Here is a 17426-nt window from a genome sequence, read left to right on the forward strand (position 1 = left end):
ATTGAAGTATACAGTCTGCAGTATGGATTACATCTCAATATAAAGAAAACAAAAATCCTCACAACTGGACCCATAAGTGGAGAAAAGACTTAAGTTGCCAAAAACCTCGTATTACTTGGTTCTACAATCAATGCCAATGGAAGCAGCAGTCAAGATATGAGATGATGTATAACACTGGGCAAATCTGCTGCAAAAGACCTCTTTCAAGTGCTGAAGAGCAAAGATGTCTCTTTGAGGACTACAGTGTGCCTGACACAAGCCATGGTAGTTTCAATTGCCTCATATGCATGTGAGAGCTGGACAATGAATAAAGAAGACCAAAGAAGAGTTGATGCTTTTGAGTTGTGGTGCTGGCAATGAATGCTGAAGGTACCATGGACTGCTAAAAGAACTAACAAATCTGTCCTGGAAGAAGTACAGCCAGAATGCTCCTTGGAAGTGAGAATGCCAGACTTCATCTCATCTACTTTGGTCATGTTGTAAGAAGAGACCATTCCCTGGAGAAGGATGTCATGTTTGGTAAAGTGGAGGGTCAATAAAAAAGGGGAAGACCCTCAATGAGATGGATTGACACAGTAGCTGCAACGATGGGCTCAGGCACAGCAATGATTATAAAGATGGCGCAGGACCGTTTCGTTCTGTTGAACGCAGGACTGCCAGGAGTCAGAACCAACTTAATGGCACCGAACACCACCACCACAACACAGTCTCTGTCACAACCACTTAATTCCACTGATGTGGTATGAAAGCCACCACAGACCATATGGAAACAAATAAGCATGGCTGTGTTCCAATAAAACTTTATTTTAAAAAATGGGCAGTGGGCTGGATTTGGGCAGCCATCCAGTTTTGCAGCCTCTACCGAAAAAGCTTCCTCTTGTTTAACATCTCAATCACAAACTAGCAGAACAAAGCACAGATTGCCACTCATGTACCTACTCTGTGAGCCCCCCCACACACACACACACAATCCCTGGCCACTGATTCCAAGGTTCCTGCTTGGAGACTGAGTCCCACAGTCCAGAGCTCATGTTGACCCTTGATCAACAAACAGGGCAGAACCATGAGGGCTGACTTATGCTACTGCCAGCTGTGTGGGAACACCTGGATCCCTGCCTTGAGGTAGTCAATTCAGGAACACCATTCTTCACTGATGACATGTGAAATACACAGGCACACACACTGGGGAATCTGAGGAGGAAGCATTAGCATGTTTCAATGCTTGGGGCTGCAGGACGGGAGTCAGCAGAGAACACAGGTGGAGTTCAGCCCAGTTTGGGAGATTCTGACTGGACTATGCAGACAACACTCCTGGTTGCCAGGCCCTGAGCATCCTCTACTCAAGTGAATGACTGACAATGAACAAATCCACATGTCAAGCCAGTAACACTGAAACTAAGGGGGAAGCAACATAGCTTGATGGGGCGAGTTGGACCATGGGAAAGGGGGTCTGGGCTGGAACTCTAGAGGTTTGAGTGAAGACAGAGGGAGGTGCTGTGACAAGGCTTGCCTTGCAAATAAAAGGCCTGGACCAGGTGTAAGGACCCCTGGTGACACAATGGTTAAGCACTTGGCTGCCGACCGATAGGTTGGTGGTTCAAACCCACCCACAGGATCTGTGGGAGAAAGACCAGGCAATCTGCTGTCAAGATCACAGCCTAGGAAACCCTATGGGTCAGTTCTACAATGTTGTATTAAAAACAAAACAAAAAAACACTGCCATCGAGTTGATTCCTGTTCATAGCAACCCCCATTGGGTTTCTGAGGTGGTAAATCCTTATAGAAGTAGACTGCCCAGTCTTCCTCCCAAGGAGTGGCTGGTGGGTTTGAACTGCCAATCTTCTGATTAGCAGTCAAATGCCTTAGGCACTACACCACCAGACCTCCTTACTCTGTTGTAAAGGGTTGCTATCAATTAGAATTGACTTGATGGCACCCACCAATGACATACCAGGTGGGCATGCATGAGAGCTTCTTGGGCGTGATGCTTGCCTGCACGGTTCCTGCACGGTTCTGTGTCACCTTTCCTGTCCTACCTCTATTGTGCAGTAAGGAAGGGGGCAGGGCCTGGGCAGAACAGAGCTTGCACTATGGGAGGCTTTCATGACTTGGACTGAGTCGCCAACCAGCTTGCCTGCAGGCAGCTCCACTACGCTCTTTGCCTGTTGCTTCTGCCAAAGAGGGTCAAGCGTTCCCCAAAAAGAATCTAACTAGGGATCATCACTGTTTCGTTTTCCTTCCTTTTGTTTCATATACAGTTGGTCACTGTTGTTGTCCTTGGTTGCCTTCAAGTCAGCTCTGACTCTTGGTCATCCCAACACAACAGAAGGAGATGCTGCCCAGGGCTGCACCAGCCTCATGACTGTTGGTATGTCTGAGTCTGCTGTTGCAGCCGTTGGGTGTCCTCTGTGTCTCCCAATACATTGTTGTGGTTGTTATGTGCCGTCGAGTCGCACCCGACTCATAGCGACCCCTCCTTGGGTTTCCAAGGCAGTATCACTATGGAAGTAGATTGCCCCATCTTCCTTCCAAGGAGTGCCTGGTGGGTTTGAACCGCCAGCCTTCTGGTTAGCAGTCAAGTGTCTTAGGCACTACGCCACCAGAGCTCCCTCTTCCAATGTAGGAGACTCATCTTTCAGCCCCATATTGGTTAATATTCTGTTGTTATCCATAGGATTTTCAATGGTGAATTTCTGGAGGTAGATTGTCAGATTTTTCTTCCTAGTCTGTCTTAGTCCAGAAGCTCTGTTGAAACTTGTCCACTATGGGTGACCCTGATGGAATCTGAAATACCTGTGGCATAGCTTCCAGCATCATAAAAAGGTGTAAGCCACCACTGTACACCAAACGGACAAAGGAGTGGTCGTAAGATTGGTCTAAATCACAAGTCCATTGCCATTGAGTTGACCCTACCTCCCAGTGACACTATAAGACAGAGTAGAACTGCTCTGTAGGGTTCCCAAGGCTACAATCTTCATGGAAGGAAACTGCTGTATCTTTCTCCAGCAGAGCGGCTCATGGGATCAAACTGTAGACCTTTCAGTTAGTAGCCAAATGCTTAACCACGGTGCCACCAAGGCTCCCTATAACTGGCCTAAGAAGCAGGGAAATCTGGGTTTGAATTCCAATTCTGCCACTTCCTTTTCATACAACCTTAAGGGAGGTCATACCTCCTCTCAGGACTTCAATTTCCCTATGACTGGACCCAGCGGCTATTTATGACCCACTCCATTTCTAAAGGCCAGTGAATACACAGTCTTGCTGGCTACATCCTTCCCAGAGGATTACGTGAGAAAGATTATGTACCATGAGAATACTGAAGTTGTCAAAGATTTCATTGTACTTGGATCAACAATCAGTGCCCATGGAAGCAGCAGTCAAGAAATCAAATAACGTATTGCATTAGGCTAACCTGCTGCAAAAGACTTCTTTAAAATATTTAAGAGCAAAAATGTCATTCTGAGGACTAAGGTGCACCTGACCTAAGCCATGGTATTGTCAATCACCACACATGCATGGAAAGCTGGACAATGAATAAGGAAGACTGAAAGATTGATGCCTTTGAATTATGATGTTGGTGAAGAATACTGACTATACCCTGGACTGCCAGGGGAGCTCTGGTGGTGTAGTGCCTAAAGCATTTGACTGCTAACCAGAAGGCTGGAGGTTCAAACCCACCAGCCGCTCCTCGGAAGGAAGGTTGGGCAATCTACTTCCGTAGTGATATCGCCTCAGAAACCCAAAGAGGGGTCGCTATGAGTCAGATCTGACTCGATGGCAGTGAGTTTGGTTTTGGTTTCTCTAGACTGCCAGAAGAACAAACATATCCATTTGGCAAGCACAGCCAGAATGGTCCTTAGAAGCAAGGACGGATGGCGAAACTTCATGTCACGTCCTTGGACGTGTGATCAGCCTGCTTGTGGTCCTTGGAGAAGGACATCATGCTTGGTGAAGTAGAGGTGAGCACGAAAGAGGAAGACCCTCAATGAGATGGATTGACATAGTGTTTGCAAGAATGGTCTCAAACACAGCAATGACTGTGCGGAAGGTGCAGGACTGGGCAGTGTTTTTTGTCTGCTGTAGATGGGGTCACTGTGAGTCAGAACTGACTGGATGGCACCTAACGATACAGTACATGAACTGGACAACAGGGAGTCTCGCCTCTGTCTTATAGCGAATCCAGGGGTCAGAGGCTTTGGGAAGACTGTCAGGTTGGATAGCGATTGTGTGATTAGCTCCTAGCCTCTCTCTCCCTCGAGACACCTTATGTCCTTCTTAATGAAAAGAACATTCCTTCATCAGAGAAGATATTTAATTTGGAAAGTCAGTCCTGCAAGAGTATACCTCTAGTATTTCCATTCATTCATTTATTGAATTTATTTATTGAATTCATTCACTGAATTCATTAAGTTCATTCATTTGTTCATTCAAAAAATTTTCTTTGTGCACCCACAGTGCTGAGTCTTGACGGGAGGGCAGGGCAACAATGGCCGTGAGTACTGTGTGCCTCAGGGGATGATAGCGTCGGCGGCCAGGGCAGGTGGAGAGGCCTGCAATGGTTAGGCATCTCCTGTCCCAAGCGTAGGCTTTACGTTTGTTTTCACATTATATCCTTGAAACGCCTCTGAAACTGAGAGTCAAGGAAATTAATTTGCCCAAGGCCACACAGCTAGGAAGCTATGGAATCTTCGGTTTTACTCCTAAGCTTGTCATGCTTTGCTCAACACCACAAGAAGGCTGAAAACACGGAGCACAAGGAGTTCGCGGGAAGGGTAGGAGCTTAGAGGTTAGGGTGCCAAGGGACTCTTCATGGAGGGGCTCCCGGGCTGGGCACTGAAGATGGAAAGGATATCAAACCAGGACACAGGGTTAGGAGGAGAAGGGAAGGAAGGAGGAGCTCCATGGCTAAGGGGGCTGTATGGAGGAGTCCACGCTTCCCCGAGAGGCTTTCAAATGGCCGAATTTCAGACTCTGCCTCGAATGGGAAAATATTTAGATGGTGGTAGGGTCTTCAGGCATTTCCTCAAGTTGCAGCCCCATGATATTATCATGGCCCTGAGGAGACTGGCTGCAGGGGTCTCTCACAGGACCACTGGGTGGAAGAGCTGCGGGCATCACCACCTGAGTCGTGGTGGCCTCTGGCCCTCCCAGAGAGACTATAAGCTTGGCAGCTGGAGCACAGCATTACTGAGGATGTCAGCAATCTGTCCAGCAGTCCAGAGTGTGAGAAGCCTACCCAGATACACCAAGAACTTCCGTATCCACACAAACCCTCTGAGCTCGGGCGGGCAGCCCGGGGCCCTCACCTTCCACAACCACCCCGCACACCTCAGTGGAAGGGCGGCCGGCCCACAAAGGAGTAGAACACCAAGGTCACCTGTTCAGAGGCAGGCAGTGGGCTTCTCCATGAACTCCCTTCCAGGGCGGGGTGGTTTCCAAAGCTGTCTGTCAGCAGCAGCAAAGCTCCCGAGGAACACAAGATCGTGTGGTCCCTTCTGACCGGTTAACGATCCGAGTGAGCTTTTAGAGAGAGCTTGTTAAGCTGCAGCACAGAAGGGGCAGGGAACCCAACAAACTCATATGGTGGAAATGACGTTTGCGGGAGATAGAAGCAGCACAGCTTTCCAGCACTTCATGGATGAGATCTATCATATACGCTCGCTTTGTGAGATCTATCAGATACACGCATGTATGATTAACTAGGGCCACAGACTAGTTTTAGAAGTGGGAGAGTCCTGGAAAATGGGATGAGATGGTCACGCTATCAACATTAATATTATGTATATCATTCATAGGGGCCCCCAGGTGGTGCAAATGGTTGAGTGCTTGACTACTAACCAAAGGGCTGACAGTTCGAACCCACCATTGCTGTTAGGTGCTATCGAGTTGGTCATGACTCATAGTGACCCTACATATGACAGGACAAAACACCGCCTGGTCCTGTGCTATCCTCACGAGCTACCTTTGAGCCACTGGTGCAGCCACCATGTCATCCACTTGTTGGGGGCCTTCCTCTTTTTTGCTGACCCTCTATTATACCCAGCATGATGTCCTTCTCCAGGGACCAGTCCCTCCTGACAACATGTCCAATGTATGCGAGACCAAGTCTTGCCAGCCTCATATGTGATGTGAGTGTTCTGGCCGTACTTCCTCTAAGATAGATCTGTTCCTTCTCTCCTGGCAGTCCCTGGAATATTCAGTATTCTTTGCCAACACCGTAACTCATAGTCCAAGAGGCAGTCATTCAAACAGAACAAAGGGACACTGTATGGTTTAAAATTGGGAAAAGTGTGCGTCAGCATTGTATCCTTTCACTATATTTATTGAACCCGCATCCTAGCAAATCCAAGTATATGAAGAAGAATGAGATCAGAGGAAAACTCAAAAGGCAGGCCTGGAAATCTGCTTCCGAAAGGTGACAGCCTTGAAAACCCTATGGAACCAAATTCTACCCTGCAACACAGGGGTCGCCAACAGTCAGAGCTGAACTGGTTTGTTTTTTTCATATATTGTTAATATAATAGTACCATTATAATAACATTTAATATTAATATAATATTAAATCTTATGACAAGAGCTATTGTCATCTTTCAAATATTTCATATATGAATCTATCATATATACTTAAAGTTGATACAAGTGCAGTGACATAAGAAAAAAAAAACCTCTTGCTGACCTTTGGGTTAGCAGCTGAGCCCTTAACCACTCTACCACCAGGGTTCCTCGTAATGACACATACCACATAGTTTATAAATACACACAAATACATATATAATTTCATTTGTTCAATAAACTCCAACTAGATACCAGGGATAAGTCATGTACTTCTGAGTTTAAAAATAAACCAACAACCATGCAAACTGAGCAAAGTACAAAGAGGGAGATTAAACCGCTCTTGGTGCGAAGGCACGTTACTCATAGCTAAGGTGGCCAGGTCACTAGTGACCAAGATTCCTCCCTGCAGCATGGTTTAATGGAAAGACGATCAGGATTGGAGTCAGATGACCGTGGTTCCATTTTCACTTTTATAAAAAGCTGTTCAAGGGAGTATCCCTACACCAGCAGCACTGGCATCACCTGGGAGCTCGTTAGAAACATAAAATCCCGTGGCCCACCTGGAACCCCTGAGCCAGAACCTGCATCCCCCCGAGGCTCCCAGGTGACCCTCCTCCTCACTCAAGCTAGGGAAGCCCCACTGCAGCACCCCTGACCGACTCCCACCTTCTTCTCCCGGCCTGCACAACGGGGATCATACATCTACTCTCCCATGTTGTATGAAGTCACTGAGATGGCCCAAGTGACACGCTGGCACGGTGCCGGGGCATATATATATATATGTTTGTGGTGGTGCTGGTATGTGCCATCAGGTCCACTCTAACACACAGTGACCTCACGTGACAGAGTAGAACTGCCCCACAGTTTTCTTTATGGGCACAGATCACCAGGTCTTTCCGGCAGAGCCACTGGCTGGGTTCGAATCGCCATTCTCCTGGTTAGCAGTCAAGGGCTGAACTATTTGCATCACCAGGGGACTCAGAAACCAAAGTGTCCTTCCTTCCTCCCAGTGTCACTAGCTTCCAAACCATCCAGTTACTGCATCTGGCTCCCTCAGGGTCTCTGTGCTGGCCCTGATCCACCTCTGTGATGGGTCTGTATCTTCAAATTCCAGGATCATATAAAGAATCACCGACTCCACAAGCAAGATGGGCCCGGGAGGACCCTCTGCTCAATCTCCCCTTCAATGCCAGAAATATTCTTGCAGTCTCAGCCTCCACGGTCTTCATATCTCATTCAAGGGTCACCTTTTAGGTGCCAGGTGCTCAGCAGACATTTTCCAGATGAATAAATTAATGAAACATCTACCAACTAATGTCCTTTTTAAGCTTTATTTAAATTTCACTACACTTGTTTTCTTTATGACTCATGTCCTGTCATTCTTACCTTAAAAGAAAAACAAACTAGAATATCTCATATTTATCTTTGCTCTTATCTACCAGACACTTAAGAATATATATGTACATATATATATATATACAAGGAGCTCTGGTAGCATAGAGCCCAAGGCTCTTGACTGCTGTTCAAACCACCAGCCACTCCTCGGAAGGAAGGTTGGGCAACGTACTTCCACAGTGATACTGCCTCGGCAACTCAAGGAGGGGTCGCTATGAATTGGGTCCGACTGAATGGCACATAGGAACAACAACAACATATTCATGTATATACCACTTGCTATAAATATTTATATTTTAAGATCATATATTTCTGTTTCAAGATACATTTCATACTTCTTGGTTTTTTCTATATTGGTAAAAGTGTATGTAGCTAAAGATACACCCCTTCAACCTTTTCTGCGTGTACAATTCAGTGACTCTGGTTACATTTCTCCAGCTGGGCAACCATTCTTGCTATGCATTTCCACATCATTCTATCACCCTTACCTTAAACTCGCTGCCCCCTCGGCTTCCCGCCCAAACCACGGAGTTGCTGCGGTCAATTTTATCTCACCGAGATAATTCTTTAAAAGAGTACAGCGCTCAAAGCAGATTACTTGATTAATTAAAAGAAGTTTTTTTTTTTTTTTTTTTTTGGTTCAAAGAGACTTCAGAGGATAGCTGTGGTTTACAGTTTAAAGATTATCTTTAAGACAATAGTTTCAGGGGCTCATTCAGCCTCAATGGGAGCTGTAGTGGTGTAGGGCCTAAAGCATTTGACTGCTAACCAGAAGGCTGGTGGTTCAAACCCACCAGCCATTCCTCAGAAGGAAGACCGGGCAATCTACTGCCGTAGAGATACCACCTCGGAAACCCAAGGAGGGGTCACTATGAGTTAGATTCAACTTGATGGCAGTCTCAGTGGCTCCAGAAAGTCTGGATTCCATTGAGAATTCAAACTTTTGTTCTGCATTTTCCCCCTTTTGTTCAGGATTCTGCTATAAAATCTTCGATTGAGATATTTAGTAATGGTGGCTGGGCACCATCCAGTTTTCTGTCTCTTTCTTTAATTTTAAGATTATATATTTTAAGGATATACATTACCAACAATTAGACTCTTAAGTTCTTGGAAATAAAATAGAAGGGAACCACAACATTCTCTTCTTAGAATATGAATGGGAAGGTATTTATTTCTCAGTAAATGTTGGTTATCAATGCTATGATCAATGGTGAAAGTACTTCTGAGGTTACTCAACTACTGAGAGCCAAAATTCCCTTGGTGTGCCCCAGCATTTCAGAAAAGACACAATTAGGAAAAGGAAGGCAAGGTGGTATTGGGAATGTGTGTGACTTCTTAAGGCAGACAGGTAGCATTTTTCATAGAGAAATGCCTGGCAGGCTTCATGTAAGAGGTTCTCCCAATAACCAAATATTCCACTCAAAGGTTATATTTACACAGCTCATTCGGGATTTTTTTTTTTTTTAATACTTTCGACACTCATTAGACTTGTAATCACTCACCAAAGCTATTCTATAACCAGAGATAAACACTCCAGTCTTGAGGATGAATAATAATTAGGTACTTCTTGGCACTTTGCTCTTTAACAGGTCTAATTTTAGAGCATAATTAATCCTGTTGAAGTTGCATAAGATAAGTGAAATATTTATGCAGCTGCGTTAATTCACGTATTTACTCCTAGAGAGACATTCAGAATTGGACATGGCTTTCCGGGAAGATTATCTTAGGACACCCCCATGAACAACGTCATCTTTTCTCCCATGACTTTGCCTCCAGATAGTCTTTAAAGATGAAGCTGAGAAGACAACCTGGACAGTCTGACCAGAAAAGCAATGAGTCAGGACAGAAAGTACCTGTAAGTACAAGGGACATACCTCTGGCCTATATGGATGCTTTTGCTTGTTATTTTCCCTATATTCCACAAAGGGGAAAGTCATTGTTCTGGACCACAAAGGTTGTTTCCATGATACTTACTCGGCCACATTACTGCCAATACAACACTGAATGAGCTGTTGAATACTGGTGCCGTGCACTGACATCAGTGGTGAATGATGATGGTGGTAGTGGAGGTGATGATGGTGACAAAGGTGCAGATGACAGTGTCAGAAGTGATGGTGGTCATGATGGTGATTGATGGTGATGGTGGTGGTGATGGTGATGCTGGTGATGGTGGACATAATGTGATAATGTGTGATGACGACAGTGTGATGGTAATGGTGGTGATGACGGTAAGGATGACAGTGACGGTGGTGATGGTGCTCATGATGGTGATAATGGTGGTGATGCTGGTGATGACAGTGATAAGGTGATGATGATAGTAATGATGTGACGGTCGTGATGATGGTAATGATGACCATGATGGTGGTGATGGCGATGACAGTGATGAAAGTGACAGCGATCATGACAGTAATCATGGTGATGATGGTAATGATGACAGTGATGGTGACAGCGATGATGATGGAGTTGACACTGATGGAAGGGGCAGAGGTTGTGATGGTGATGATGATGGTGATGGTGGTGATGGTGAGATGACAGTAATGATGGTGATGATGACAGTAATGATAGTGATGGTGGTGATGATGGTAATGATGACAGTGATGGTGACAGTGATGATGATGGAGTTGACACTGATGGAAGGGGCAGAGGTTGTGATGGTGATGGTGATGGTGGTGATGGTGAGATGACAGTAATGATGGTGATGATGATAGTAATGATGTGATGGTGGTGATGACGGTAAGGATGACAGTGACAGTGGTGATGGTGGTCATGATGGTGATAATGGTGGTGATGCTGGTGATGATGGTGATAAGGTGATGATGATAGTAATGATGTGATGGTGGTGATGATGGTAATGATGACAGTGACAGTGACGGTGGTGATGGTGGTCATGATGGTGACAATGGTGGTGATGCTGGTGATGATGGTGATAAGGTGATGATGATAGTAATGATGTGATGGTGGTGATGATGGTAATGATGACAGTGATGGTGGTGATGGTGGAGATGGACGTGATGGTGATGATGATGGTGATAATGGTAGTAAAGCTGGTGATGGTGGTGATAGTGTGATGGTGATGGTGGTGATGATGGTAATGATGACAGTGATGGTGGTGATGGTGATGACAGTGATGACAGTGACAGCAATCATGACGGTGATCATGCTGATGATGCCAATGATGACAATGACAGTGACAGTGATGATGATGGAAATGACACTGATGGAAGGGGCAGAGGTTGTTATGGTAATGACGGTGGTGATGCTGGTGATGGTGATGATGACAGTGATGCTGGTGATGCTGGTGATGCTGGTGATGGTGATGACAGTGATGAAAGTGACAGCGATCATGACGGTGATCATGGTGATGATGGCAATGATGACAATGATGGTGACAGTGATGATGATGGAGACGACATTGATGGAAGGGGCAGAGGTTGTGATGGTGATGATGATGGTGATCATGGTGATGGTAGTGATGGTGGTGATGGTGGTGATGTTGGTGATGGTGGTGATAGTGGTGATGGTGACCGTGATGGTGGTGATGGTGATGACAGTGATGAAAGTGACAGCGATCATGACGGTGATCATGCTGATCGTGGCAATGATGACAGTGATGGTGACAGTGACGATGATGGAGATGACATTGATGGAAGGGGCAGAGGTTGTGATGGTGATGATGATGGTGATCATGGTGATGGTGGTGATGGTAATGACGGTGGTAATGCTGCTGCTGATGACAGTGCCAGAAAACAGTTACTGAGTCATTGCTATGTTCCTGGGTACTGTGGTAGGCTCCTTACATGTATTCTCTAGTTTCATCCTACAACAACTTTATTGGGTAAATATTATAATCATTCACAGAGGAATAAACTGAGGGTAAGACAAATTATTCCTTTGCAGAAGTACTTATGAATGGGACAAGAGCCTTAGTTCAGATATACATAACTTGCTATTCCTGAAGGACCTATATAAATCTCAAGCATATAATTAATTATCTTTTATAGACAGAGAATTAAATGCAACAAGTATTCTTGCATACTTGACCACTTTCCTAGGTAAGGCTCCTGAACTAGGGGCTTTGCCACTTACTAGTTAACGCACACAACCCCTCTAAGCTTCAGTTTCCTCCTCTGTAAAATGAGGTTAACAGCAATATTTGCTATTAACAATCCTGATAGGGCTGTTGTGAAGATTAAATAAAGGACAGATCGTGGACCCAGGATGGTGACTGGCATATTCTATTTCCTCAACAGGTTAGCTGTTTCATAATAGATGTTGGGAGAGCAACAGCAATGGTAGGTAGGGCTAGAGTTGGAACTCACTTGTTTGACAGCTACCCATCACATTTCAAAGTTTCCTGTCAAGTGCAATACGTTCCAACAGCACTCATGCATGTTTGCGTGTACTCATGTTTGCATGTACTCATGTTTGCATGTACTCACTCCATCCTTGTTGCCCAGTGACCTGTTATGTTCAGGGCTTTGCTCTGTTTACTTCCCAAAACATGGCTCCTGTTTGCTGAGTAGGTCGCCCCATGGAGGAGTGCTTGGGCAGCCATGGTGATATGTTAGAGTCACTGGACAGTGCAAGGGTTAATAAGCTCAGCTGTTAACTGTGAGGTTGGACTTTCCAGTCCCCCCAGGGGTGCCTCAGAAGAAAGGCCTGGTGACCTACGTCTGGAAAACCAGCCCCTGAAACCCTACAGAGCACAGTTCTGCTCCGATGCACATGGGGGCACCATGAGTGAGAACTGACTCCATGGCAACTCGTTTTTCAATGGAGGGAAGGGAGAAAGAGCAACGAGGGCAGTGGTCATGCGGTGGCAGCTTCCCCACCTTCCACGTGAGAGATCCAGGTTTGACTCCTAGCCAGCGCACCCCCACTCCTCTGTGGACGGAGGCCTGTGTGTCACCGTGATGCTGGACCGGTTTCAGCAAAGCTTCCATGCTAATAGAGACTCAGATTAAAGACCCAGTGATCCGCTTCCAAACATGAGCCAACGAAAATCCCAAGGACTGCAATGGCCCAATTCCATTACGCATCACCATGAGTCAGGGCCGACTCACCAACAGCTGATAACAACAGACACGACAAAGAGCCCCATCCTTCACCCTTTGTCTTATAACTCAAACTCCTCCCACAACAGGTAGAATACACTGCCCCAGCCCTTGACTTAGGGCTCGGCCATCACACTGGCTTTGGACAGAAGGTTATCAGCAGATACAATGAAGCAGACACCTGAAACAGGCACACGCAGCTGGCCGTGCTTTTCCCTGCCTCTGACACAGCCACGGAGAAAGCTTCCCCAGGCAGCTGCTGCTCCCTCAGCCTGAACCCCGAACAGACACACATGAAGCAGAGCCCACACAGGTGACCCGTGGGCTGGCAGCAGGGAGCAGAGCCTCCACGGACCAGGCAGGGCTTCTGCAATGGAGTTGCACTCCCTTGAGCAAAATAAAGGCTCCCTGCTGTAGGCCTCCAAGACTTGCCAGCAACAGCTGACCAACACAGTCACAAATCACCACCACACAGCTGAGAACAGGGCCAGTGATCTGAGGCAGGAACAAATGCCCTACAGGGAGTCCACAGCATTGGATGTTCTTATCTGAGTGTTAAATATAAAACACATTTAGAATTCTTGATGCCACTGTGAGAATCCAGGGCTTAAATCTGGGAGTGGATAGAGGAGATGAAAACCAAAACTAAACCCACTGCCATCAAGTCAATTCCAACTCACAGCCACCCTTTATGACAGAGGAGAACTGCTCCATAGGGTTTCCAAGGCTGTAAATCTTTATGGAAGCAGATTGCCTCATCATCCTCCCATGGAGCAGCTAATGGGTTTGAACTGCTGACTTTTCGGTTAGCAGCCCAATGCTTTAACCACAGTGTCACTAGAGCTCCTAAGAGGAGATAAAGTTGCAGGGAGTTGGGGAAGGTTTTAAACTTCAGAATGAGCAGGTCCAGTCTTTAGGACAAACACAAAAACGCTCAGTGGGGTGGCGACGTTTGTCCTCCAGGAGGGGGACAGATTCACACCAGCCCTGCTCACTAACCTCTGTCCATTCTGATACTGCATTCAATCTGACTGGATGCTAGATTTTCCTCTCCCAGCTCTAAAGAGATGTGACGTGTTCTGTAACCATGTCTGAATAGGAAGCCTACCCAGCGTCTTTTGTATCCCACTCCCACTTATTCAAGTTTTGGGGTTACACTGCCATCTGTTGCTGCATTTGCATTTTTGTCTCAGTGCTGTCAATTCAGAGGGAACCATCATGCCGTCTGACTCACGGAAGGCCTCTAAAAACCGTATCAGGAAACTGAGTGATGGTGCAACCCCTTGCCAGGAAGTCCAGAAGGACAGACAGAAAAGGAAATTGTGCTGCAGACACGGCTGGCCCCATGAGCTGTCAAAGTCCATAAAAGTCACAATTCCGTTAGACTGTAAACCCCATGAGGGCAGACCTTGCATGGTTTGCATGACAGGCAGTCAAGGGCTGAACAGTAGTGTAATCCCATAGGATCTCAGGTCACTGTCCATTTTCTAGAGGTTAATTCTGCTTCCTTTCTCCACAGGAAGTAACAGGAGCTGTCATGTTAGTATAAGAGCTCTGGTGGTGCAATGGAAAAGGCATTCAGCTGCTGACCAAAAGGTCAGTGGTTTGAACCCACCAACCACTCCAGAGAAAGATAAGGGAGTCTGCTTGCGTAAAGACTGACAGCCTTGGAAGCCCCACAGGGCAGCTGTACTCTGTATTTTATGGGCACTGTGAGTCAACTCAATGTGAATCAACTCAATGACAGTGGGTTTCGGTTTTGATCACATTAATATAACATGACTCTACCTGTTGGTGAATCCAGGGTCCAGCCCCTGATGGGTCTGGGAAGGAGGACTTGGCCCAAAGTATCAGGGGTCCTTCCTCTGGAATTTACACTTCAGAATTTAAAGAAGAAACGTTAGGACTTGGTGTAGCCTAGCTTTGTAATGGCATTGCTCCAGAATAGGGTTTCTCAGCTCAGCAAGGTTGACATTTGGAACTCGATAATTCTTTGCTGTAGGGGTGAGAGGCACAGCTTGTGTGTTAGAAGATGTTTATAAGTCTCTCTGACTATCCACTAGATCCAGTCGCAAACAAACTGCCCCTACTACAACCAAGTCTTGACAGTCAAAAATGTCTCTAGACATTGTCAAGTGTCCCTTGGGGGTCAGAATCACCCTCCTCCCCATCTGAGTGCCACTGCTCTAGAGAGAGGAGCTATTGCAGAGAATTCCTGCTGGGAAAGCCCAGGGAACCCCGTCTTTCTTGACTCTGTTTGCTCAACGCTTTCTTAAATCCCATGGGATCATTACTCCTATACTCTTAGAATAAATTCCTTTTTTAAATGTGAGTTACCGAGCTTTGGTTCCCACTGTAAGTAACCTAAAGAGCAACAGCATCCTGCAATAGGCACTCAATCCATAAATATGTTCAGTGAGCAAACCCATCACACAGAGACCCTTTGGAAAGCCAACTGGAAAACAGAGTGAGCGTGAGGGTGTCCGGTCCCAAAGAAAGTAGGAGTCACTCAGGGTCTTACCATCACCCACAAACTGGAGCAGGGCCAGGTCAATCTGCCTCTTCCAAGGGGAGCCCTTCTGCAGGGCAATTCCATAACCAGTGGTGGCAAAGATGTACCCACTCCCAATGGTCACCAGCTTGCAGCCTTCATCCCTCCCAGCCTTGTAATTCAAGACAGCAGCATCGTAGATGAAAGCGTCCAGCTTCCTGAAATGACAAGAAACCAGGGAGTCATAGAGGTGGCTGGGTACCGTCATGAGGCCCGGCTCCCAAGGTCTGACCCAGCATCACACACTTGGTTTTGCACTGCAGAGGATGACTCATGGCCTCACCAGCCCCTTGTCATAAAAGGATCTATTTTTAATGAGGAGGTAAAAGCCAGAACCTTTGCTTGCTGACTTACAAGGGGTGGCTAAATAAAGACACGAAGCATCAGAGACCCAAGTGAGTAAACAGTCGAGGTGGCTGGTTTGCTAAGCGCTTCTCCTTAACACTCACACCAGCAGAGAACAGCGGCCTGTTTAGAAAGGTTGTGTTGGTACAAACCAGGCCATTAAGAGACAGGAGAACTTAGTGGTCGTGTAGGGAAGAGAAAAAATGAACTAAAGAGGGATGACGTATTTGCCTCCCAAAAGAAAAACGCTGTTTCTATTACAAAATGCATTACGTAATAATTTTTTAAAGCAAACAATATAGAAATATACTAAGAATATAATAAAATCTAAAATATAATTCTAGAACTCAGAGGCCACTTCAATTAACATATTAGTGAACAGCCTTCCAAATTTTTAGGCGTACACATGCAACTTTTAAAACATAGGTCAGCAAATTCGATCCGTAAGGGGCTAGATAGCCAATGTTTTAGGCTTTGCCATCCATATGGTCTCCGTTGTGACCACTCAACTCTGCTGCTACAGCATAAAAGCAGCCAGGACAGTACATACGTGATGACTTTGATTCTGTTCCAAGAAAAGGTTTACAAAAAACAAAAACAAAACAAAAAGACCACTGGCCCCAGAAGAGCTAGATGGTGCCCGGCTACCACTGCTGACTGCTCTGAAAGGGATCACAATAAAAGGTCACAGAAAGAGTGGGGAAAATGTGGAACAAAACTCAGAATCATAAAAAACACCAAAACACCAGGCTTGCTGGTCTGATGAAGACTGGTGAAGCCCCTGAGACTATAGCCCTTAGACAACCCTTCAACTAGGAACTGAACTGAACCCCTGCAACTCAACAGTCAGCCAAACAATGACAGGCCTGTAAGGTGAACAGTAACATCAGGAGGGGATGCACTCAGTGGAAAGTCAAGCACATGAGGTCAAGAGGACAGCATCTGTCCAGGGACAGAGCTAGGAAGGTGGGAGAGGATGGGAAGGAAGGACGAAGGGAAGGAGGGGCGCAGGGAGGAAGCGGGAAGAACGATGTTATAGGGTGGGGATTGCAGTAAGTGTCACTGAACAGGAAAAAAAAGCAGACCAGCCTATGGGCTAGAGTTAGGTCATACTGTTAACCCCAAAAGGACAATTATGCCGTATGACCTTTTTCATAACTCACTTTGTTTTCTCACTTCACACAGAGTATGTTTTCATGTCAATAAGAATAGCATTTTTCTTTCTTTTTTGATAGATTTAGTTGTTTTGAGGTCTAACGTATATTAAGGAGACCTAGTGATGCAATGCTTAAGTGCTCAGATGCTAACCTAAGGTTGATGGTTCAAACCCACCCAGTGGCCCCACAGTAGTAAAGGCCTGGTGATCTGCTCCCGTAAAGACTGCAGCCTAGACACAAAATACATAAAAGTGTTGCTCCACCTTGTATATTGGTGAGTAGCGACTGGGGTCTTAAAAGCTTTCAAGTGGCCATCTAAGACGCAGCTAACAGTCTCCTAGTGTCGGAAGTGAAGAAGAACGCAAAAAA

At 46.0% G+C, this 17426-nt stretch overlaps 1 protein-coding gene across 1 annotated transcript in view; it reads right to left on the reverse strand.

Moving 5' to 3' along the window:
• Positions 1 to 17426, reverse strand: part of GRIN2A (glutamate ionotropic receptor NMDA type subunit 2A) — a 538812-nt gene that overhangs the window by 41026 nt on the left and 480360 nt on the right. The window contains exon 11 of the mRNA XM_007939726.1: positions 15526 to 15713. Within this exon, the coding sequence (XP_007937917.1) occupies positions 15526 to 15713 (188 nt within the window). The remainder of the gene's footprint in view (positions 1 to 15525; positions 15714 to 17426) is intronic.

The sequence above is a fragment of the Orycteropus afer genome, unplaced genomic scaffold (assembly GCF_000298275.1).
Source record: "Orycteropus afer afer isolate SDZICR_OR568_19922 unplaced genomic scaffold, OryAfe1.0 scaffold00061, whole genome shotgun sequence".
Classification (NCBI taxonomy): domain Eukaryota; kingdom Metazoa; phylum Chordata; class Mammalia; order Tubulidentata; family Orycteropodidae; genus Orycteropus; species Orycteropus afer.